At 39.9% G+C, this 26,361-nt stretch overlaps 1 protein-coding gene across 5 annotated transcripts in view; it reads left to right on the top strand.

Annotated features, from left to right (window-relative positions):
• The window catches only part of LOC117459590 (neurexin-1a-like), a 303,237-nt gene extending 294,611 nt beyond the window's left edge, over positions 1-8,626 (top strand). For all 5 annotated transcript variants that reach the window (XM_034100510.1, XM_034100514.1, XM_034100515.1 and 2 more), the window contains one exon: positions 6,664-8,626. In XM_034100510.1, coding sequence (XP_033956401.1) covers positions 6,664-6,968 — 305 coding nt within the window. In that variant the 3' untranslated portion in view covers positions 6,969-8,626. The remainder of the gene's footprint in view (positions 1-6,663) is intronic.
• The last annotated feature ends 17,735 nt before the right edge of the window (positions 8,627-26,361 follow it).

Genomic DNA, 26,361 nt, shown 5'->3' with positions numbered 1-26,361 from the left:
TATTTCTCATAATTGACTTTTTCCATCAAGCAACAGTGTGAAAGACCTCTGAGCCCTTATTGTGTCTTTCAAAGCGAGAAAAGACTTGGGCAGTGTTTTGCTATGAACATTCAAAGTGGTCTTTAGTAAAGTCATGGTCACACTTCACAGAACAGTTTGTGTCAGAATGTTTGAATAACACCCACTGTGAGTCTGTAGTTTAGATCTGATTATCTTCTGCAGAAGACTTTCAGATGATTTGCAATGGAAAGCCCCTCTGTAGCTATCGGCCCACTGTGCATATCACAAATGAAGAGCCTAAGAGTAACCCGACTCTAAGAGAATCTAATAAAGAGGCAAACTCCAGACATGTGATGTTCAAGCCGAGTAAGCTTAGCTCTTTAAGTGGAGTCCCCCTGGGCACAGGCTTGAACTGCACCATACCTTTTACCGAGATGATTCAGACACCTTTTAATAATTCGCACTTGGACCTCACTACATGCTCGCTCAGCGCTCTGTTCATCATCCTCCACCATCAGCGTGAGCAGAGCCACTTCAGGCTCACACGTGCACGCTGTCATCCGGCCCGCTGCCAGCATGTCACAAGTACAGGATGACTCGCATCACTTCTCGAGGACACTCAGATAATTAAAGAAGGAAGAGGGATTTAATAAGTGTTTTGGCTCTGCTGCGGCTGATACAGTGACCTGTCTGCGGACTGATCCCCGACTACATGACGGCTCTGACAGCCTGTGATTATGTTTGGATATGTGAAGTAAGAAGATGGTATAACAGTAATCTGGGTGAATAACAGCAACGTGTCAGTCAGCATGGCAACTAAGCCTGGGGTCGCTCTAAAGGGATCACACAGCCACACCTTCTTCAGCTCTACAAGATGCACATGTTTATACACTGTTGCGGCTAGCAGAGTACCAACTTCACACAACATCTTCTTTCACTACCGTCTTACCAAAATGTACTGTATTTTCTTAAGTGACTGATACAAACGCATCGTTGTCATCTATTCACGAAAAGGCTTCCTCCATGAGTACTTAACAAAACCATTCACACCCATCACAACTACTTCCAGTTAATACAAGTTCAAACGTGGTCTGTCTACTCTATTCAATATATCCTAAGTAGTCCTGGTTGCTCCATTACCCCTCCACAAGCCTCACTCACACCGGAAGTAACCTCAACCGGCTCCACTCTTCAGGTTCTCCTTCATCCGTGGCCCCTTCAACCTGCTCACCATGTTACAAATTACTAAACAAATGAACCCTCTTGCTGGAGACAAATGAGGAAAAATAGACTTTGAAGAGGACCATTTATTTAAATCCCGCCTGACAGTGTGGAATCTCTGATCCCATTCCTCTGCTTGACAGCACCAGGCAGAATAAGTCAGGCAAAGAGAAGGGAAATCACATCAGGCATTTCACAGGCTTTTAAAGGACAAGTTGCACCAGCGCTAATATCTCCAAAAAGTGAGCTTGTGTGTCCGTACTGAAGAATCCAGGTAGAATTAGCAGAAAGTATGCTACCAAGTCAACCCTGCAGTACCAGAACATTGTGTGCATGTCGCTGCACTGTTCAGTATGGCAGATGGAATTCCTGGCCAGGCTTTTTTAAATTCTTCACAAGCATTTACAGGTCAGGGTCATAGATCGGTAAATAAATGCCTCTTTATTTACATTTTTTTCTTGCTCATCGCTTTGAGATCAATCTCAGCAAGGCTTGATAAAAGCCAATGATTTGTGACTTAATGACTGGAACATTAACTGTTGTCCTTGTGAATAAAACAGCAAGGACTTTATGATGGCCGGCATGTGATACTGTCATTTAGGTGTCACTGAGATGAGAAGGAGAGGAGAAAGTTATTCTGGCAGATTTTATACAACTGCAAACCTTCAAAAGTGAACCCCCCTGAGCTTACCTGTATCACTTCTCAACTGCACCCCCGCTATGCTGCCATGAAGCTAGGTGCCACTTAAAGGTCATTTTCCCCATGTCTAATTTTACCCTTGGGTACGCTCGAGTAGAGCGTATAAGAGAAGCCATCATTTTAAACACTTGTTTCAGGCGCTATTTCTTTCTCAGTTTATGTGCCTTCATTCGGAGGTGATGGAGTGCTAATGAACAGACAGGCAGATGCAATTTGACTGACGTCTTATGAGGTTTTCTCGAAGGCCACATTACTTTGCCTGAACCCACCTCGAGTCCAAGCGGGGCAGGGTGCACTGCCAGACTCATGGGTGACAAATGAGCCGCATCAGCAGGTGTATCAGTTAATCTGAGGGAATAGAGAAGATCCCCACGTGCCATCAGGTGGCTATTATGATAGACGCTACTGAGACTAAATGAAAGCTAATGAGCTGTAAGGAATGTTAATCTCTTTGGACCAAACATGGCTCTTTCAGCACTGTGCTAAATGCGGTGTTAATCCTTTAAGTAGTGGTCACTTCTTCTGTCACTATCTTTGTTTCGTTATGAAACTACATTTTGCAGTAAGTATCAGAACTTTGGCGAAAGTATTTCTGTGTCAAATGCATAACTGACTGACATAATCAAATAGGCTACTTATTTAACTCTCTTGTTTCACTTTTCCAGTAGTCAATCAATCAATCAATCAATCAATCAATGTTTATTTATATAGCCCAATATCACAAATGTTACATTTGTCTCAGTGGTCTTCACAGTGTGTACAGAATATCAGTATGACAACACGACACCCTCTGTCCAGTAGTGAAAGAAAAACTGAGGACTGTTGAATTAGGGTCTCCAAATGACTACCAAAGTCTGCGTGAATGCAGCCTGTGGGGAGACAATCAACAGGTCCATGCAAGAGGAAATAACAAAGCCCAGAGCTCGAGGTGTTAGGTCACAGGAGGAAACACAGTGCACCATGGTACTGCTGTCGCATGACTCGCTCCTGATATAGCAGGCCGAAGCTGCCTGAACTCCTCCAACTCCGTCACCTTGCTGTAGGAACCAGCCATGGTCTCATATGCAACCCACAAGTGCCACATCGAGAGCTCTCTCTTCCATCAACATGCTATGTTATCTACACTTTCAACTTTTTGACCCTGAACAAAGGAGACATTTAAAATATGAAAATAACTCACCATAATGCTCGCACAATGGCTTGTTGGGAAAAAGCCATGTCAACCAGAGACTTTTGCCTACCAGGCGAGAGCATTCTTCACACCTGTCTGCAAGGATACGTGGGCTTGTCACAAGCAGAGCTAATCTGTTGCAACGCTCAGTCACACTCAATCCACCAGTGGTGCTCTCCGCTTGCCCTTGAATGTCTGCTGGCATTGGAAGCATACTTGTGCCGTTGATCAGTCTAAGCATGGTGGAAAACATGTCAATGAACGGCGGCAGCATCTCTTCTCAGGGCCGACAGCTAATAAAACGTTTGCCCTTTACAGTTGACACGTATTCATGGCCGCCAGGTATATCATGATCAAGATCTACCTAAGATAGACAAAAGTGTCATTTGTGTGGATCATTAGCTAATGCACACCATTCGCAAACGATGAGCTTCAAGATGTCCCTCAAAAAGAGAAATGAATGCAATCAAAATAGTAGTTTATCTCTGAAGCCATCAACACGGAATGAGACTCAAGGGAGAGGAAGAGTCAGGAGAGCGATCAGAGACATTAGAGCACTGTGTTATAACTTGGACCGTTTTCAGAATAGGAAGTGGGCAGACTAATGGGCAATCTCTTCCCTATTCACTGCTGGAGAGGATGGCAAACGTGCAGCATTCTCTCATTATAACGTTGATTATTGTGTAAATACTGGATAATACAATTAGTAACAACAATACGGGGGAAATAGAAGTGGTGCATTCAAATAAGTATTTTTGGTCATTATGATACTAATGTAAAGGGGTTCCAAACGTTTTCTTACATTACCCTGTTGCAAAGAATTCAGTCAAAGTGAAAAATCCCTAGAAATAGATCCAACATTTTAAAACTTGAATTGCAGAATGTGCAAATCACTAGCAGGGTCTTTTAGAATAGAATCGCGTTCGCTAGTTGTATTTACAGTTTTTTAAAGGACGGACACACACACTGAGGAACCCCAAAGAACTATCTTAGATTTGCATTGGGCTCATCTGACATTGAGACATTAGTACAAAAGTAGTCTGTAGCATGGATTGTGCTGTGTCATCTTATTAATTATTCCTGTCCTTCACGGATCAGCAAGAAACAACCTGTTTATACAATGAGGGGAAAAAGTCCCTATTGGTTCACGCCCAGAAAAGTGAGGCTGTCCTCGAATAAGGATTTAATAAGATGAGACAAGGTGATTATGATAAACTTCAAGAGCAGCAACATTTATTTTTCCATGTCTTTCCCTTTTGATATATACGATGGATAGAGAGTTGCTCTCCACTGTGGACACTTCTTCTAGCTTAGGAGCAACGTTATTCTTCTGAAAATATCACTTTGACTGGCCAAGATCAAAGGGTGGAAATAATGAAGAGGCATTGTCGTTGTACTTTTCTTTTTAAATGTCTTTTTAAAGCTGGTTCACTATCAAAGCTGAAGAATGCAATTATTTTTAAAAACCAAAATGCTCTTGAAAAAAGGAGTATAGTGAGGTAGAGAAAAGTTGAACAGCCAAATGGGACACGAGGGGCGGCGCATGTCAAATCCATTGTGGTAAACATCAAAAGTGATTATAAGGCAAATGTTGACACCTGTCATTTTAGATAAAAAATCTAATTAGTCTTTTGTTTCAAATAAATATTCACAAAAATCCAGATGAATATTCTTATAACCTTTAATGTATATGCTCATACTTTTTGATCATGAGATCTTATACCCATATTGTTTCAATTTATAATGAGTGTTCATGGAATGTGCTCTTCTGTATGCTTCTGTCAAACTCTTCAGAAGAGCTTTATGTTGTAGAACAAACCCTGCGCTGTTCCTCCATGAACACACTGTGAACTAACAGGAACAAAGAGAAAAACATGCCATATTTCAATATCCTGACAGAATATAGTATTATAATGCTCCTATAATATTGGAAATATTCAAGATGGTAAAACTTTTTTTTACATAATAACAAGATTGTGTGCATCGAGCTAATAAAGCAGTCTTTCTCGCTCACTTACTATGAACTGTAGTCAAACTATGAAAAGGTGTTCAAGATATACCATATACACTTTTACCTTGCTAACACTTTCTACTTTTTTTCGTACATTTAATCTTCAAAATAATATGCTAACCATTCAGATTTTATTTAATAACATAGCTTAGAAATACCTGTAAGATAAAAATAAATGTGATAAATCAATTCTCACAGCAGGCTAAAAAATAGTAAAGGTCATACACAGAACAAAATGGTCCATATTGCTTCAGAGTGTTTCATCAGTCTGGGGCCGAGGGCAAGGAGCAGCGGCAGAGTGCAACACTGTATAGCTCTCTGAATACCTTCAAACTGTCATCAGTGGGCAAACAATGCAGCCCGACAGCTCTTTACGTGCCAGTTGTTATTGTTAGTTTGTCCAGTGCATACATCTTTATGTCAACATAACTGAACCCAGCTGTAATCCCTCAAAGAGTTTTACTTTTGCCCAAATCCACAGGAACCAGAGTGCTTTCATATCCAAATGTTAGCGTTGAGTGTTTACATTTCACAAAACGCAACAAAGGGGGCTTAAGCAGAACTGATGACTGGTGTAGAAACACACAGAGAGACGTGCCGGGGGGACAGAGTGATACCAGGGGGCTGACGTGTTTGCAGAATATGCCCCGTTGAATGGCACCATTTCAGAACAGAAGTGGGTACAGCCTTTGGCAGAATCTGCTGAGTCAATTAAAGAGTTCTTTCTATCTGAGAGATTTAGTTGCACAATAAAACAGTCGTGCTGCTTTGATAGACAGTAGTAAATGTTGGAAATGTACTGTGCATTCACCACTGTGCTGTAAAACATGTAATGATCTGAGAGCTTAACTATGGTTCTGTAGATAATAACATATACGTTTATCGTCAGATCCTTCTGAATTATGCAAATCTCTTTATCCTTCTGTAACTCACCTTTCATTTAAGTGAAATGACAACTATCAAAACACGGATGAGCAGTAGATTAGACAGATAATATGGCGTATACTTCAGGCAAAGTCTACACACATTTCCAGCTCCCACATTTATTGGAAAGACACTTGTAAGTTATTCAGTGTGCTGCAAGGAATGAGTGGGTGGCATTTTAATTGAAAGTCTAAAGTACTTGTTCTGATTGTCAAAGGATGTAAAATAAGTGTTTAATGAAAAAGGGAACTTTGGGTTGTTTGCGTGTCTTTTCATTTGTGTGAATTTTCTCAGATTTTATCTTGCTAATACATTTGATGGTTAAAAAGCCTTAAGATTCAGCTTATACTTGTACTATGTATGCTTGCTGTCGCTTCACTGTGTTACTGCATGCTCTTCTATTAAGCAGGGAAGCTAATCCTATTAGGTCACATCTACTTTTATCTTCAGCAACCTTGAGGCATGATGTCTGCACTCTCATTCAACAATAAACTGGGATATTGATCCACACACACAGAGAAGAAATGCACACGCTCACTCGCATAAATCCAGTATAGTAGTTGTAATGATGAACAAATGTAAAAAGCTAGTGATCTCAGTACATTTGTGGTAATCATACCTCTGTCCATTTTGCAGCCAATCCCACCGGCCCTGGACTGAAGGGCTACCCCGGCACGCAGGAGGTCTTCCGGGAGTCCAGCAGCACGACGGGCATGGTGGTGGGCATCGTAGCAGCAGCAGCGCTATGCATCCTCATCCTGCTCTACGCCATGTACAAATACCGGAACAGAGACGAAGGTTCGTACCACGTGGACGAGAGTCGCAACTACATCAGCAACTCGGCGCAGTCCAACGGCACCGTGGTCAAAGAGAAACCAGTGAACACCGCAAAAACCTCAAACAAGAGTAAGAAGAATAAGGACAAGGAGTACTACGTGTGATTGTCAAAGCTTTGGTCTCTGACGGACCAACTTAAACAATTAAAGAAAAGACAAATCAGGACATCAACATGTGTACAGTATAATAACAAAGACGAACATTATTTAGTCATTTTTTTCCTATAAGACAATGCTCTGAAAAAGTATGAAAAAAAAAACATTCTTTAGACACAAGCACTCGAGAGAGAAAAGATTTACTGTCCAGAAAGAGACTGATGGAAAAATGTCTCTGGCGACCAGTTGAAACTGAACTGAATACATATCTAACACGACAACAAAACAACATTAACCCATCTGTGTTTCTTGGCCCGGACGGTGATCCAACTCCCTTGTTTCTGGTAAACAGAGGAGCTGATGCACTTTGCAAAGGCAGATTCATCGCGACAAACTCAATGTTTTCATTTACATTGCCTGTGTTTGTGTTATTGAGACTTTTTTCTAGAGAAAATGACACAAAGCTTAAACTACATACATAAATACGCCAAACATTTACTGTGGATGAGGAGAAGAAAAAAAAACAGGTAACAGTGACATCAGAGAGACAAAACATCCACAAATGACGTGCGGGGAATCAGCCAAAGCACTCACTGCAGAGGCAGTGAAGGCCGGCAAAGACTAATACCTGGATGACGGAGCTGCCGCAGTGCGAAGCTCTGAATGGAGGACAGTTTCTCCTGAAAGACTATGTTTGAAAAGAAGAATATTTTCATTGTGCCAGTGAGAAATCAAAGGAGATAGTTTCCCCAGAATCAGGGGGGTGTCTCTAAGTGATGATTTGGGAGGCATGCACGCAAAATTATCTTATTACAGTACATATGTTTATATACAGTACAACACATCTATATGTGCTTTCTGGACTGTGACAAAGTGGTGTTTTATAGCCTGTTGTATAGATGATGCAAACTATAACTGCTCCTCAACCATTTTGGAATAAAAGGGAAAAAAAGCACAAAAAGAAGACATAAGTGTTATTAAGTGTTGCTAGACATAGAAGATTTTATTAAGACATCTGCATTTATTTTCCGTTTGAAAATGATTTGATTCTGCCCTGTTTTTACATGTGTTCCTATATAGTTTTTATACAAATGCCAACCTGAGATAGATGATCCCAGACCAGTAGTAGCCTAACCGTTCCCAAAAACTGCACAAGGCGTGGATATGCGGAGAGGCGTGGCATGACAACTTGTGTGGCTCTCTTTAAGGAAACCGGTAGAATCACTGCCTTCCTCCTCAATCCTGACTTAAAGAAGCAAGAATGAAGAGCAAGCATTTGAGTGGAGATGATGACAATTATTCAAATAAATTAACTTGCTGTGTGTGTTTCCAAGTGGTATTATAAGATTGTCTAATGTGTGCTTGGGCTGATGCAAAACCAGAGGAGAATAGCTCAAAAAGAAGTCTCCATTTCAACTGTTCTGTGTTTGTTCTGTCATTCTGTCAGTCGATTCTGCTTTCCGGAGACCTGTACTTGGAATGAGTTTGAGGAAAAGTGACCATGAACTATAAATGATGATTATAAATTCTCTTTGTTTGCTCATTTTTTTTCTTCTTGGATGTTTTATGTTCAAGTGTAAATCTTCTTGTACTCCCCGTGGAAAAAAAAAAGAAATATAAAAAGCTAGTTTTGGAAAATCAAATGAATAAAATGCTACCGAAGTGAACTTAAACCAGTCTATTAACCACTTATATCAGAGGAGCAGGTGTCATGATTTTTTTTTTTTCGTCTAGCAAACACATCAATAAAAATGAACTCTCCTTTTTACACCAAAACACGAGGACAACCTTACCCATAATGCAACTCTGTAATTATTGTCAAAGGCTAATATTAGTTGTAAAAGTAAAGAGGCAAGTGCACACGTCATAAAATCAAATACATACACAACTATGGTATAAAGCAGCATAATAATAATAATGAGTGAACATAAGAGAGAGTAAACTAGCAGCCAGTAATTATAGGTTTTTTTTTAAGGCTTCATATTTTATTTTGTTGGCAGTATTGGCTCTTGGTGTCATGGTCAGCCGTTAAATCCAGTCACTGTACAGAGTTAATTTATGAAAAGACTATAGACAATATCATATTTCCTCAAATGTAATTAGTAAAGTATATTTGTTATAATTGTATGAAATACATTCCAAATAGTTTTAGGACAATGTGAAGCTCTGTGGTGCTTTAAATCCTAAAAACCCTTGAATACACCTATTCAGACACCATGTTGGTTTTAATCTCTATCAAAAGAGAGTACACTTTATCACATGAGGCATCTCTAAACGCGTCTAACTTAGAGCACTAAGCAATTACTTACACAAACCTGTCAACCTCACAGTGTACATTTTACCCAAAAAGTTATACCCTTCCCAAGGATCAGATACAACCCTTAACAGAGCAGCTCTCGACACACACGGTAAATCTTATAAAGATCTATAGTTCAGTTGGAAGCTTAACTTCTTACTTTACGCGCTATATTAAGTCTTTGATTTCCAGATAGTGGAGGTAAACAGGAATAAAAGTGCAAAGGTTTGACAGAATATGAGCCGGATTTGAACGCTTGCAGCTAACAGATGGTTTTCTCAAGAGAGGCTACACGAATTCTGCACTTTTCATCCACTGCTCAAGCAGCTTCGTAATGTGAGGATGTGTAATGTAATGTGTGATATGTTCCTGATCTCCATATGGATATTACTCGTTTCAGTAGGCTAAGGTTTGCTCAAGGACACCTCAGCAGGGTACATGTAGGTGCTCGCTAATATCACACATTGAGCTGCTTCAGACTAAAAATAGCACTGTGAGAAAAAAATGCAAGGAGAAACGCGGCTGTGCGAAAACCAAATGCAATGCAGGAATTCCAATATAAATTATGCTCACATGGACATGAAAATGGTAAGACTAATAACCAAGAATTACATTTTTAGCACCACCCTAAGGCAATATTTTCAAAATAAAAAGTACAAAAATCCCATTAACTGAGAGATTGATTCAAATATGCGAAATTACCATTTTAAAACCATAGAGAACAGCACAGACAAAAACATCTTTATAGTTCATTCATCATGGAGACAATGTTTTCTTCCCCTATGTAGACAATTCCTGGGTTAACAATAACAATATATTTGTTCAATATAACAAGAATGTGTGCCTAAACAAATAAGGCAGTGTGAAGCCGGATTAATAATGCTTGCAAAAATGTGATCTGGTTCAACTTCCTATCCCTGCTGTGTCGATGCTGTCTCATTGAAATAAATGAGTAATAGTATGTTCAGCCTACACAAAGCCTTACATATTGCAGTGATCCATGAAATGCAGAAACACAATGGCACAAGGCCAATCCTGCCCTGCTGACTCTCAGGCTGCAGACACACACTAATGTGATTTTCTGCTTGTACGGATGCAACTTCTGACAGTTTGTAAATGTTTTATCATGGAAATGTTACCATAACAACATCCTTTGCATGAGGAAGCACTGCCAATTGTATTGAGGATAAAAGACGACTATTTGTTGTGCTTCAAATACTCACTAAGACTGTTGTGACATTAACCAGTGCTGTATAAACATACAGTAGAGGCTAAGTTTAGGACAGGTTGGGATGTACAAAAGAGTCCTGTACAGAATAGTATGGTATGATACTATATAGGACAAGAAAAGGACATACAGAGGTTTTGTCGGAAGTAGGGTAGCAGCACATCACATCAGAGGAACAAAGGCTTGTAGTTTGAAATGAGAACTTCAAAAAACAAACATTTATTTAAGTAAGGACTAAATGGTTTAGTATTTTTAGAGGAATTCACAGTGGTCAACCTTAGGCTGTTGCTTGAATACGCAGAGTGGGGTCACAAAAACAATATTAGGAACATAATTGATGCATTAAATAACTATGGTGGTCAAAGCCTCATGATTCAATTATTTCATAACAGTGGTGCTTGTTAGGCACAATGAGCACAACAAGGACATCCAAATATTTCAGCCTAATAATCCTTGAACATCATTATAAACCCAATTCCACGTGCTCCATCATCAAAGTGAAGTCACAAGAGGAGAACATCCATGAAAAAAGTACATTTTTGGTTGTGTTCTAAATCACATAATATTGTACTGGATTTCACTATGAAAGTCAATTCTGTCAGCATTGCTATACTATGCTATTTCAAACACAATCAATGGTTTTTCCTTAAAATAATGTGGACTGTTTCACTTGGTCTGCAATAATAATGCAAAGCTAGACCATATATTGTATTGTCATAATAATTTAGGATCACAGTCCAGAAAAAGTCACATATATTGTAGCCAAGACTATTAAATATTCAAAGGGCAATTAATGGCTTCATTGCTCCTGCTGCCTGTACACGAGCGTCTTCAACCTCCTGCCACATGGGAGTCACTGAGGTCACACACGAGCTGTACAGCTGTCAGTCTGTGAGAGTCATCACATGTCAAATGATGAAGTGTAACTTGTGAGAGAAAAGTTGTCCAGATGGCAGTTAAGGTGGCTGCTATTGCAGATCCACCACCATCTTACCTCCAGTTTCACATGTACTGTAAATATAAAAGCAAGCTAATTTTTGAAGATGGTCCGTTGTTTTTCTGAAAACATATGGAATACCGACGTTGCTGTCTGCTGGGTTCATCTTCTACGTGAAGATTTGCACTTCCTGGATTTGTATCTCGACCTCCACACACAACATCAAAGGCTGCAGTGCCCTAGAGGAGGTTCAGAGCTGTCGTCTCTCCATCCTCCATGAGGCAGAGTGGGGGCACTGGGAACTCACTGTAGAGCTGTGTTGCTGTCAGTGGAAACCAGCATTGTACTTGAGGGAAGGTCGAGCAGGACACATTTACCTGATCTGGGTTAGGCTACATTCTGCGACTCGATGTCTTTTTCTTTTTTTTCATGTTCCACTTCCTCAGCAGTTTGTCAGTAATACATTATAGTGAATGTGATAGTGCCCTGTACTGTACATGTGATATGACATGTAAGGACACCGTGTTTTCACATGTGTCCAGGTTAGGCTCTTGTGCCGTGTTGATGTGATAGTGCTGTCTACATTTATATAATCTCTGATCTCTTTCCAACACAATACTATAGTGGGATTATTCTTCAGTGTTTCATGTGTATTACCCAGGAGGCACTTAAGCAATAACGTAATGATTGATTTGTATTGAACGGTGTATTTGGCTTTATTCACCGTCAGGATGGCACGGTCTGTTCCAGATGTCAGAGTCCTCATCTGTTTTCAAAATGGTGATTCTGCACTGCACCTTCTTTTTCTGAAACAAAGCAGCTTGACATTTTGTACACAAGCACATTTAACTTCCTGGTCACCAATTATCTTCCATTTCCACCTTTCCCTGATGCCTGGCAGCGCAGTTGTTCTTCCACCTCTTGGTTTACTCTCTGCCCTTCCACTTCCTGCCCCACGACAGCAACATGTCTGTTGTTTGTCTCTCATTTCGTGGCTCTGTTGTGCTACAAGTAAGTAAGCATGCTTTACAAATTCACAAACATTCCCTGATCTCAGTGGAGGTTTTTATTTGCAACATCTGGAGTTGTTGCTCTTGCTTTCGGGCGCTGTTCTCTGGGTGCCCACCTCAAAATGTGGAAGAAATGGATTTGCACTCAGTCATACAAGTTATCTAAACACATATTTTGACAATTTCAGAGACACAAGAAGATTTAGTTACGACAGAGATTAAACCCCAAAACAATAGCTGCTCTCTTAAAGTGAATAACATATCTGACAGCAGGGGAGAATGAATATTATGTTCTCCCCGGGTGCCACACTGTGTTTTAACCACCTGTAAATGTTGCAAGCAGATTCAATTGATGCACTTGTTCTACAACAAACTGGCAAAGCTCTCCTGCCATAACGACTGTAACAGTGTGTCTTCAATACAACCAGGGTCTGTAAGTTATTGAGTGTTTCGAGGCTGAGCCGATCATGCTCAATTGATGTTCTGCCTCTGAGATGTTGGTGAGTAGCATCTCATGCCATCAGCTGGGCAAAATAAAACATATTCAGTCGAGGAGTTTTTCTCAAAATAGTTCTGTGCAACGTTTTTATTGGAAAAATGTACGTTCAGAACGAATCGGCAAAATGCGTTGTGTGTCTCTTGAAGACTTGAATGAAGATTCTTACTTTTGAAACATCCACAAAGTCTTTTTTATGTTTTGATGCTCAGATAATGGACCCAGACAGACTGTGCTTCGACTGCATTAGAGATCCTTAATGATATATTTGTAATGTGGTTTTCCCCTCAGTGGGTCGATCGTACACTTTTGTTCTTTTCAAGTTGCCAGAAACTCACTCGAGCTTTTTTCCCCTCCTGGGGTCCACTGTAGATTTTGTACACAGAAACTCAGGGAATAATGAAATAACAATAACAAGCTCACAGCTTTATTGCCGCACACATCTTCTATGCCAAGAGACGAAAAACTCATAGGGTGGGGAGGTATATTTTTAGCACCATGCTTATCCTCTCCTCTCATCCTTCCTCCCCCTGCTTCTCTCGCTCTCACACACAGTGTCTTTGTCCCTGTCTTTTACATTCATCATATGCCATTTCCCCCCTCTCTCTGTGGCTTTTTAGGTGCTATCTCAGCTGGATACCAGACGTCCCTTTAATTCGACACACTAATGTAATTCGCCTTCTCTATAATCATCCATTTTCCTGTTTTCATGCCCTCTCCCCGAACTTGAGTCTTGCGGATACTATTTCACAGCAGTACACCAGACTACATTAGTTTCCCTTTCATTTATTCAGTATTTGTTTAGAAAGCCCCACACTGGCCTGCTATGAATCAACATTGCTTAATAGAAGCTATTGTCGCTGACCAGGTTAAAGTAGATATAATTACGCATTGATGTGAAAGTGCAATTTATTATTAATGTTCCAAATAAAATGGAGATGAATGGGAGGGAGTCCATGCGGCAAAAAGTATTTAGTCTTACAAGATTAGCAAGGAGCATTCATCTTACAAGCATACAATAGACAGTTCAGTGCATCTGTAAAGTCCCATTTAGTGAAACTGCCTCACCACTAAACAACATCTAGCTTTTGTTGCGCTTGGTTGAAACTGTGTTTTGTGCAACAGAAAAAAAAGGTTATGTTTTGGAATTGTAAAAATGCAGCTGTTCTTTTTTATTATAATTACTAAACAATTTTGTGGTGATTGGGGTTGTTGCTCTTTCCGTGACTAACGGATATGCACCACTAAAAATCACGAAAATGTGTGCTATTTTGTTCTCATTTTTATTTCAAATAATTGCAGATTGAATATAATAACGAGGAAAGAAAATGAGAGTTATTTGAAGCCACTTGAAACATTTTGGTTTAGATGGGTGGGGACTAATACAAGTCACATCCCAATTGTTTGGGTACCAGATATTTCTAATAAGAAACGAGAAAAGATCAGACAAGCAGAGCACTGCGGTAAGACAGAAACATAACAAAAAAACACAATTACTTTAAAAGTGTAAAAGGTTTGCAGCCATGTTTCTTTGTTGTGATGCTATTCTTCAAAATGAATGAGACAAATTGATGTCTCCAAACTACTCCCAAAATATCTCAAATTATGATGCATGCCTGTTTGTAGGTGCACCCCTTTAACAATACATTACAGAGAAGGGAAATAATGAAAAGAGCAAAAGTATTACATTTAGGAAAAAATGTGTTGTTTTTCTTCCATGGTACAATTTTTGCAAAGGATTTATACCTTATTTATTGTTAGCATGTTTCATTGTCTTGCGTTTCTGTAAGAAGAGCAGCAAAACATGTTTTACCATTGTTATGCATGACCGAGAAGTCTATCTATGTTTACATTTAAAGCCGTGGTTGTGGTAATTGTATTATATCATTTATCACAACAAAACATCCTACTAATATATGGAATAATAAGATGTGAATTAGAGACAATTGCAAGCTATTGCAAAGCAAACCTGTCTTTGTGTGTCGCTATTGTGAAAGCTAAACATATTTATTTTCACTGATGAAGGAATTAATGATGAAGACAACACACTTTGAACACATGTTAACCGCGGTGCACATGTTAACCGCGGTGCAAATGAGAATAAGTGAAGCATTGTGAAGGAGGTTTGCTGGCACTCTCAGTGCCGCCCCCGTCCTGTCAGAGAGCCCCGTGTGGAGGGGTTAAGGTTGGAGCTCCAGGCCAAAGCCAGCAGTCGAGAGCCCGCCCTCAGGAGAGGGAGTCAACATGGCAAGGGCACCAAACACATTCAGGATGCATGGGTGCCATTTATCATGGTTGACAACTGCACCTCTCAGTGCCATTTGGGTTTATTACCGGTACATTTCTCCCCACATAATGATGTTTTCCTTAGCGCTTGTCCTCTGAGACCAGCTTGAATGAAAAACTGCTGTAGAAACATCAAGGTGACAGTTTTTTCCCTCTTTTTTTTTTTCTCTTTATGAAGTTTGCTTCATATGACTTCTAAGGACATGGAAATAAAACAAAGAGGAAGTGGAGCTTCTCACTTTAGCTACAAGTTTGAGGACATACATTACCTAAGAACTGAGACGTATCTTACCATATCAGGATCCACGCAGCAGGGACTTTATACCTGCATGCATTGATATTCAGTGCCCGCTCTAGTTTGGGGAATCAAATCCTTTCTGGTAGCTGCACTACAAGGTTTAGTTTTGCCCTATATATGTGCTAAAAGAAGAGGAGTTTTGATCCAAAATGACTATGAATACCAAGAATTCCAGTACTTACAAATTATATGTTATCTTCAAAAATCCTCAGAAAACATTATACTGAAGGGTGGTAATTGACCTTCGAGATGCAGACACTTTATCTGCTCCCTCTAGTCAGTGTTGTGTTTCCCAGAAATCCTTTTTCGCTTTCACTGCTAACTGTATGTGACTGAAGTAGAGTTATATTAATACTTGCTGTTGAATACTGTGCACAAAGAAGATAATGAGACACATTCTGTAAACATATCTAGTTATAACACCAGAATTCTGTAGGTGTTTGCTTTATGAGTTATCATATGATGAAATATCTAATCTAATATCCGATATATAAAGTAAAGTTTGTATGAGTTCTTGTAGTAGGTGGAGGGAGCAGCAGTAGCAGCATTGACACTGAATGTAACATGTCTTGTCGCTATACATTTCATCGCCTACGGAGCTAACTGTCATTGGAAAACATCTCAGCTTGCTTAAAATAGGACCAATATCCGCATATGAACACGATATAGAGTCTATAAGAAGTTCTTGCAATTTGATGATGGCGACTGATATTAACCCTTTGGAAACTGAACTTTTTAATTACTTATGAAGAGTTTATTCATATAAATATCTCAATATGATGATAGCTTTGTTTGCCTATAGTTACCCACATGATAGATAACTGATGGAAAAACATTGTTTAGGAACGACGCATTCAGGAGAAACCTCTGTTGTGATGGAAAGGGAACACAATAATATTTAGTCTTTTTTTTAAACAGATGAAAAATAATTGAATCAACACAAAGCTCTTTTTAACTTAATGATTCTGATGAGATTGCATAAAACCTCCACAAATGATTGATATAACATCGCAAACTCAAATAAAACGTACCTATCCATATTTTAAAGAAAGCATAACAAATGTCAACATTAATCATTCATATAATCCTCAAGCTATTCTAATGGTTGGCTGCCAAATACAGAAAAATTGTTTAAAAAATGGCCACAAAATGATGGAGTAACACATTTTATAAAAAAAAGAAAACTCTTAATCTAAAACACGCATATCTTTCAGACTTTCTATGTGTGAAAAGAATCAAACAAGCTGAGGATTTGTAGGCTCTCCAAGTAAAACATCTTTACACACAAAGCATCTTTACCCAAAACGATCTAGAGACACCAGTGAAGTTTTCCTTAAAGGGGACCTATCATGCAAAATGCACTTTTGTACGTCTTTTATACATGAATGTGTGTCAGGGAACTCACCAAGTGTCAGAAAACACAACCCTCTCTCTTTTCCTCCATACCCAAATCTCTAAAAAACGGGGCTGCAATGGATCTGATACAGACTGATACAGATTTGAAAATTCTCTGATGTCAGGAACGAGGAGCTCCGCCTATATGGCCAACTCTCCACCTATCAGGGGAATGTGGGGTTGGGCCACGGCCGGCCATTGCCGCTCGAAAGCGCTGGAGACGCTGTAGTACATATGCCAGGCCTGTAAGTGGCGCTGTAGTCTGCCACAAAAGCAGCGAAGAAGACTTCCCGTCCATACATTGCAAGACTGTGGATTGAGATTCAAAATTGGCTTAAGACACTTTATATTGATTTTGCATTTACTCCCTTCTGTCTTTTGTTTGGGATTTTGGATGAGGACAATACACAGTTGATGAATACAATTATTCTTCTGGCAAAAATACTTATTCTTAAAGCTCAATCAAGGGGAAATCTGAATTTAAAGAGCAACTTGCAGGTTAGAGACACCAGTGAATAAATGTGTAGGAAAATTATGTATAAACTAGATTTTCCCAAAAATATACATAAATATACATTACATATCTGGCGTCGTTTTTGTAAGCCATTTTTAATTCCGCATAAAGAAAGCCTCCCCACGTGACCTCCCCACGTGTGACGTCACATGGGGGAGAGCGGCCGGTCTAACGTATGAATAAACAACACACTCTCACTCCATAAACGTCCAGGAGCGACGCTTGGTCAGGGTCCCCGAGGCCTGCACTTGTGACGCTCCTAGGCTCCTTCAGCTTCATAAAGGGACGCAAATAGCTTTCAACTGTTTGCAATGTATTCCCATCTGCGGCGGGATTTGATGCTCATGGAAGCACGGCATTTGTTTGTGTCGGCTGCCCTTAAAGGCAATGTGAGCGTCCATTCCCATTGGATAACGGAGAAATGTACACCCGGAAGTAAGTATTCCCCTTACTGTCGATTGATTTTACAGTGATATATGCACTACTCATCGACTAAAAAACACCAGATTATCCTTGTTAATTACACAACATTGATTGGTTTAAATTGTGTGCAATGCTCTTGTATTTTTCCCCTTCGATTCGGAGAAACGAATATTTTTTTGGAGTAAAGGATAGCAGAAGACACTACACTACCCAGAATCCCCAGCTAGTTAGTTCTCTAGCTCTGTGATTGGTTGATCTCCAACTGCATTCCATTCATTCCAATGGCTGGCGTCTATGTCACGTGATCTTCAAATTTCTTCCTGCAGAAAAAAAAAACATGGCCGAACTTCGTTTTATTCTCGGTGGAAAATGCCTATTTTAAAGTTAGTTTGGCCATTCAAATGCGTTTTGATGTCATTTGATGCGAGAAATATGAGTTGTTATTTCAGATTATGTGTGCAGTGGATGTACATGATCTTTAGTTTGCTAGTTATTACGAAGATTACTTCAGGACATTGTGTCCATACAACCTTTTCATTGTTACCAAGGTGTAACTGTTTAATGGTGTTATCTTTATTGCTACCCCCTTCCCCGTCCACAGCGCAAACGTATTAGTTTAACAAAATCCGCATCTAAAATTGTGGCATAGATACGTTATGTTCCCCTGTGCAATTCCAGTCTCACAAAAAAATCATACTTTATTCCCGAGTGTGCTTGCTTTTCTCTTTGAAAGTCATCACATAACGGCATTGTAATACACGGTTCGGCTGCATTAAATATTACATATCTGCCGTAGTTCTCTATTTATAGAGCCCTGATGAGAAGACTTCTAGACAAACATGAGGAACTGCCGCCAACACTGAAAACGTGACGTGGATCATAAATATATCAGCAATTAAACAACATCTTACATTTCTTTTCACACAATACGTCTCCTTGCAGTATCAACACTAATTCGGCTGACTTTTATATTTGATCCAATTGGTAGATAGGCTGTACTTACACCATAAATGTGCACAGCTGATATAAAGGGACACCTAGTGGTTAGCATGTTATTGAATTTCATTATTTTTATTATTAGATATTAATAGAATCCCTATAGAGTATATGCATTACTCGTTATTCTCTACTAATAGATAATTAAAGACTGTATATAATGACTATTTTGCACATCCCTTTCAAGATTTCAAGATTTTCTAAAGTTTATTGACATATCATACACAAATGGTTTAGTTATGCAATGAATTAAAAACTTTGGTCGCAGGTTCCTCAATAGTGCATTACAAGACATCTATCAATATTTGTGCATACCTCCAGCAATGTTAACTATGTTGAAGCACTTATTTTAACTGATATTAGACATGCCATAGATAGAGAACATGTTGCGAAACACAATAGCCAGCATGTGTAGTTCTGGGGACGGGGTGGACCCGTTCAAATCCAGTTTTGGACAGTCTGCCGTGGTTCCATCCCATTTCAAGTGCTGTTCGACGCTCGGTGTAACCCTCGGAGCACACTCTCCAATCACAGAGCTTGAGGACTATCACTATACTTACTTCCGGGTGTAATATTCTCTAAAGCAAATGAGCTGCTCCGACCCTCGGTCCTGACGGACTCCAACTTGTGTTTATTAATCAAACAAATAAATAAACACAAGGATAATCATGTGTTATTGTTGAGTAAATGGAGAATTGCACAGGGGAAAATAACGTATATCTATGCCACAATTTTAGATGCGGATTTTGTTAAACTAATATGTTTGCGCTGTGGACCAACACTATACATTGACGGGGAAGGGGGTAGCAATAAAGATAACACCATTAAACAGTTACACAACATAACAGAAATAATATCGATAGCAGAATCCCTAGCAACCACCTTGGTAACAATGAAAACGTTGTATGGACACAATTTCCTGAAGTAATCTTCATAATAACTAGCAAACTAAAGATCATGTACATCCACTGCACACATAATCTGAAATAACAACTCACTACACTACCCAGAATCCCCAGCTATCGTTTGGACTACACCATGTGCTCTTGACAAACCCCGTGATAGTCCTCAAGATCTGTGATTGGAGAGTGTGCTCTGAGGGTTAAGCCGATTCTCGAACAGCACTTGAAATGGGATGGAACCACGGCAGACTGTCCAAAACTGGATTTGAACGGGTCCACCGCGTCCCCCCTCCCCCACCCCGTCCCCAGAACTACACATGCTGGCTATTCTGTTTCGCAACATGTTCTCTATGGCACGTGATGTCTCTACTGGGAGTTGTAGTTTTAAAAGACGTTTTCGTATTTCCCATAATAAGAAGTTGCCAGTATTAAACTGTGTACATCCCTGGAGGTTTAGGGGACAGGAAACACTCACATTTAAAACATATAATTAATAAATGGGTGAAAATGGCTTGTGCCCAATATGGGCAGTATTAATATATATACCCACATGCCAGCTAAGGTCAGAAGAGCTTTATTTAACAGCTGGTCTTATGTTTGTGACCCCTGTGATAACATTACATTACATTAATTGATAAGCCTGAAACATGCATTTGTCAAGGTTCAGAGGCACATTTTGCAAATATGGCAGTAGCCGTCGATCAGCTTAAGATAAGATATACTTTATTGATCCCAAGTTGGAACATTTGCGTTACATCAGCATGTGTAACAGTTAAATATGCAGTTGTGTTTATTTGAAAATCATTTAGTATAATCACACAAATTCTGTTTTTTATATTCAACAATTCTGTGTTCTTTATTTATTGATTGTTCAATACCTGACAAGGCCGGAGATGAAATATCTACATACATCTTTTAAGAGTATAATACATTATGTATAATATCAGTTAAAATAAGTGCTTCAACATAGTTAACATTGCTGGAGGTATGCACAAATATTGATAGATGTCTTGTAATGCACTATTGAGGAACCTGCAACCCAAGTTTTTCATTCAGTGCAGAACTACACCACAGTTGTGTAGGCCTATATGATATGTCAATACACCTTAGAAAATCTTGAAATCTTGAAAGGGATGTGCAAAATAGTCATTACATACAGTCTTTAATTAACAATTAGTAGAGAATAACAAGTAATGAATATACTTTATAGGGATCGTATTAATATCTAATAATAAAAATATTGAAATTCAATAACATGCTTTAACCACCAGGTGTCCCTTTATATCAGCTGTGCACCTTTATGGTGTAAATACAGCCTATCTACCAATTGGATCAAATATAAAAGTGAGCCGAATTAGTGTTGATACTGCAAGGAGACGTATTGTGTGAAAAGAAATGTAAGATGTTGTTTAATGGCTGATATATTTATGATCCACGTCACGTTTTCAGTTCCTCATGTTTGTCTTCTCATCAGGGCTCTATAAATACAGAACTACGGCAGATATGTAATATGTAATGCAGCCGAACCGTGTATTACAATGCCGTTATGTGATGACTTTCAAAGAGAAAAGCAAGCACACTCGGAATAAGGTATTATTATTATTTTGGTCTGTTTCCGGTATTTGTTAATGACGATGTGCTCTGAGATGTGAGACTGGAATTGCACAGGGGGAAATAACGTAGGCTATCTTTAGATGCGGATTTTGTTAAACTAATATGTTTAGGCTGTGGACCAACACTATACATTGACGGGGAAGGGGGTAGCAATAAAGATAACACCATTAAACAGTTACACAACATATCAGAAATAATATCGATAGCAGCGTCCCTAGCAACCACCTTGGTAACAATGAAAACGTCGCGATTTCCTGAAGTAATCTTCGTAATAACTAGCAAACTAAAGATCATGTGCATCCACTGCACACATAATCTGAAATAACAACTCATATTTCTCGCATCAAATGACATCAAAACGCATTTTAATGGCCAAACTAACTTTAAAATAGGCATTTTACACCCAGAATAAAACGAAGTTCGGCCATGTTTTCTTTTTCTGCAGGGAGACATTTGAAGATCACGTGACATAGACGCCAGCCATCGGAATGAATGGTGAAAAAAACGGGGTTTGTCAAACAGAGCACATGGTGTAGGCCAAACGATAGCTGGGGATTCTGGGTAGTGTAGTGTCTTCTGCCATCCTTTACTCAGAAAACATATTTGTTTCTCCGAATCGAAGGGGAAAAATACAAAAGCATTGCACACAATTTAAACCAATCAATGTTGTGTAATTAACAAGGATAATCTGGTGTTTTTTAGTCGATGAGTAGTGCAGATATCACTGTAAAATCAATCGACAGTAAGAGGAGTACTTACTTCCGGGTGTAAAATTCTCCGTTATCCAATGGGAATGGATGCTCACATTGCCTTTAAGGGCAGCCGGCATAAACGAATGCCGTGCTTCCATGAGCGTCAAATCCCGACGCAGATGGGAATACATTGCAATCAGTTGAAAGCTATTTGCGTCCCTTTATGACGCTGAAGGAGCCTAGGAGCGTCACAATTGGACGCCACGGACACTGACCAAACGTCGCTATTGGACGCTTAGGGAGTGAGAGTGTGTTGTTTTGATGATATTGGACTGTCAACCTATTTTTTGTTTTGTTTATGAAATGTTGAAGTGACCAACTTTTTTTTGTGTCTGAGATAGGAATGTCTCTTTTTGTTTTTGTAATATCCATGTTTTGTGTGTAGCCTGTACAATACATTTAAAAAAACTTCCCGCGCATGGTTGCCATGGTTGCACTTCTGTTTATTTTCCGCTGTGGCTCTTTTTCACCCTCCCCGAGGCAAGCGTTTGCTCCTGCTGCTGTTATTCAATGCAATCCCTCCTTCGCTGTAATTCTCTCCGGTTAGTCCACCAGCAGATGACAAACACCCACCTCTCCGCCTCTTCCAAGGAACGAGGGGACTGTGCGGCAGAGTTTCAGTTCGATTTTTTTCCGCCGGTCAACATGTCCGTTAAAGTTGAAATCTTCCGGACAATATTAGAAAAGTGCCGGTCAAAGGTCTTCTTTGTTATTTATTGAGCTTTAAAATAAATGAATAAAGACTCTATATAATCATATATACGAATACAAAAACGGAGGACGGAGATCTCTTTTTCTCCCCATCTTCTGACAGCCCAGCAGCTGATCTCAAAGCACGCTCTCCTCTCCTGCAGGGGGGCGTGGTCAGCTGCAGTTCATTTGCATTAAAGCTACATCACAGAATCAGCCCCCTGCAAAAACAGGGCTGGAAAGAGCAAATAGAGCGAAATGAGGCATGGCTAAAATGCATGATCTGTTTGGTATTTTGAAAAAAAACTATATTTATATACTTTATATAGGTATGGCCCTACAATATATTGTTCAAATATAGCATGATAGGTCCACTTTAAGTTGGAACTGACTGCAGACTTGTAAAATATTCTGATGTTTTATGTACTTTTAGAACCGCTGCAGGGAGAAGAGCAGCATAGGTCATGATGCAGCATAGGTCATGATGCAAATAGTCTCTTCCTGCACTTCTATTGTCTTGTCTAAAGAGCAGTTTATCTTTGTCAACCTACTCCTAATCATAGCCTTGGAGGAAGGATCTCATTAGCACCAGTCACATTCTGTGAGGAGCCCGTCATTATCTCTGTTGTGGTGATGGTTGTGGTGGTGATGATGATGATGATGATGAACAACTGATTGATTTGTGCCAGCGGGTACAATCTTTGTTTCAGATAATTAAATATGCTCTTTCAAATGAAATTTATTTTCTGCTTCTGGAATCCATCATAATGCTGAAATCAATATTTAATATCCTTGGATCAATGTTACGTGAGCTTTTAATTTTGCATTGGTTCAGTCAGTATTTCGGGGTTATAAGGTGCAATGGTGGAAGATAAATAAAAAAACAGAACTTATAATGTCATGTTCTTTTGTGTCAAAGGACAATATAATTTTGAATTCCTCGATACCACGTGTCCATGCTCTGCCTGTCTTTGAGGACTGCCTTTGATTGGGCTTCCTTACTGACTGAAACTGGAGACATAAAATCTGTGCATAGAACAAAAGTAATCTTGGCGCGTTGATTATTGCCTTTATAAGCCAATGGCAGCTACTTACAGTATAGGCACTGCAGGCATGCCAAGCTTTTCCCACCAGCTGAAATAGCACTCAGTAAGAGCAACTTTTAAAGACTGTGGAAAGTGTTGTTTTTTTACTCTTTAGAACTAAAAAAAAACGTATCATAAGGAGAGAGATATTACATTGTGTGTCTGCTCTAACTAGCTGGAAATGTTAGCATGTCATAGCTTACCACCAGTTACCTAGTGTGGCAGTAGCCGCAGAGGGGAGGATAGGTGAATGTATTTGTTAAAGTTGGTTTGATGACACCATTCACAATTCCGACAACGCCACCTTGGGAGTTTCACCCAAGGAAATATTAACACTTTTTTTAGTTATAGAGAGGACACATAGGTTTGAATACTAATGGGGCAGGAGACGTGGTTTCAATTTTTAAAAAATATACCATTTTATTTAGCACAAGTCAATAGTTAAAATGCAGTTCAAAACAGTGGCACAGGGCTGTAGCACAAAGGGGGGAAATGAATTAGGGGCTGAGGCTTACCAGTGGGGGGATAGGGTCGAGGAGTGAGTGGAAGGATCCCCAAACAAACCAAACTTAAATCACCCCAGTCATACGTGCAGGAAATCAAATCCCGGGGGAGCACATCACACACAAAACAAGAGAGGAAACCCACCACCTTGGACACCATCACCACCACCTTCAGCTCTCAGTAACTAAGTAGGGAAACAAAGAGGGAAACGCAGTTAATGGGGGCTAAATACGTAAATCAAAGTAATAAACACAATATCAAATATTTTCTCATAAACAGATGATAACTTGTGTAAACATTTAAGAATAAAACAAATCACAAGAGAAAAGGTTCAGTTAAACAAAATAAACAATTAACTAGAATAAAATAAACAAACTAATTTAAATCAAGTTGGCCAAAGTAAGGTGTTATGGAAATCTAGGGCCCAAACACAGCGCTGGAGAGTACAAGTCAAATGATCAAAACAAATAAATGGTGAATCGAGAAAAGCTGTCTTTTGGTTATTTATTTGAAGCTTCAAATACACGATACAATAATATAATATGTCACAAGTCGCACAGAGTATAAAATAGTCTGCGCGAGAGTGCGCAGAACAATGAAGAAGCAGAGATTATATAAGGAAAGAGTGGGAATATTATAACTCTCCTGTTCACACGGGGAGATTGTTATGAGACACCTTCTGGCCTTGCAGATAGCATAACGGAACTTTGTGTGACTGTGTATGAGTCTCCCAGTCTGCTGAAACAGCTGTGGCCTTGCAGAGACTGGGAAACTCATAAGAGAATATAATAGAATAATAAGGGTAAAAGCACAACAAGAGAAAATAAGAAGCATTTGGTTTAAGCATATGAAAGATATAATAAGGATGATAATAACTAAAAATGTCCACTACAAAGGACAAGTTATAAAGGGAGCTAGCCCCAGAGTTCAGTGACTTCCACACTTCGAGTGTCGGCCCAAGCAAGGCAGCAGGAAGGCGTGCAGTTAAAGCAGCACTTTAACTGGTGAGCGAGCCTCCGCAGTAGGCGACGCAAAGCTGGCCAGAAGCAGCAATCAGGAGCAACAATGTGGTAGCGTTAGCCCAAACATCTAGGCAGGATCAACAGCAGTTGTGAGGTTACTGCCGATAAACAAATGTTCTTTGGTGAAGCAAAACAGCAGATGTCCCTTAACCATTGGATTGGCCCTAGGTTTATGAATAAATACAAATACAGCGTTAATATCAATAAAAGTAATGAGGTGGATTGACTAAATAGATCGCCGTACGGCGCACATACTGATCAGGCTTTCCTATCGATAACGCAGAGAGGGGAGAACTTCATGCTTTTTATGGCTGCGTTGACAGGCTGCACCCGGAGGATCCTCCACTAGGTGAGGCAAAGCAGGGCTAAGTATCAATATGCTGGCAAATTGCAGAACCTTTCCTGAAGCGAGCAATGCTACTGCAACATACCTGCACCAGTGGCGGAAGCAAACACGCAAGGGGGGCGGGTCTGTGTACCAACAAACAAGAGACAGCCAGCTAGAACCCTCTGCCCTTTTATAGGGTGCCCCCTGGTGGTGATACGCTCACAAGAGCCAAACGAGGAGAATATGCTTTATAAGGGATTAGGACTCTCATTCTGCTACAATCTATCCCCCCCTACGTTCATCGTCGCCCCGACGATGAACGAATCCAAGCCAATGTTAGCCAACCTAATTCCAAGGTCTAAAGATAACTGACACAGAGTTAGACACGGGACCAGGAGAGTTTTCAGCCACAGGCGTCAATTCTCCCAACGCTCTCGGGAGATGATGGACATTAGGATGCTGCCCAGCGGTTGACCGTGCTGTCCGTCGCAATGTCACTGCGCTAGAATCAGAGAAAGTGGCTGGAGGGATAGCCAAGCGGGAGGAAGGCAATTCGGGCATGGCAGCGAGAGCTACCGAAGGGCCGGCCTCAATGGAGGCTTCGTCAGATGGTGGAAACAACAACC

This window comes from Pseudochaenichthys georgianus, chromosome 15, assembly GCF_902827115.2.
Source record: "Pseudochaenichthys georgianus chromosome 15, fPseGeo1.2, whole genome shotgun sequence".
Taxonomy (NCBI): Eukaryota; Metazoa; Chordata; class Actinopteri; order Perciformes; family Channichthyidae; genus Pseudochaenichthys; species Pseudochaenichthys georgianus.
This window is presented reverse-complemented; position numbering and strand designations above follow the sequence as displayed.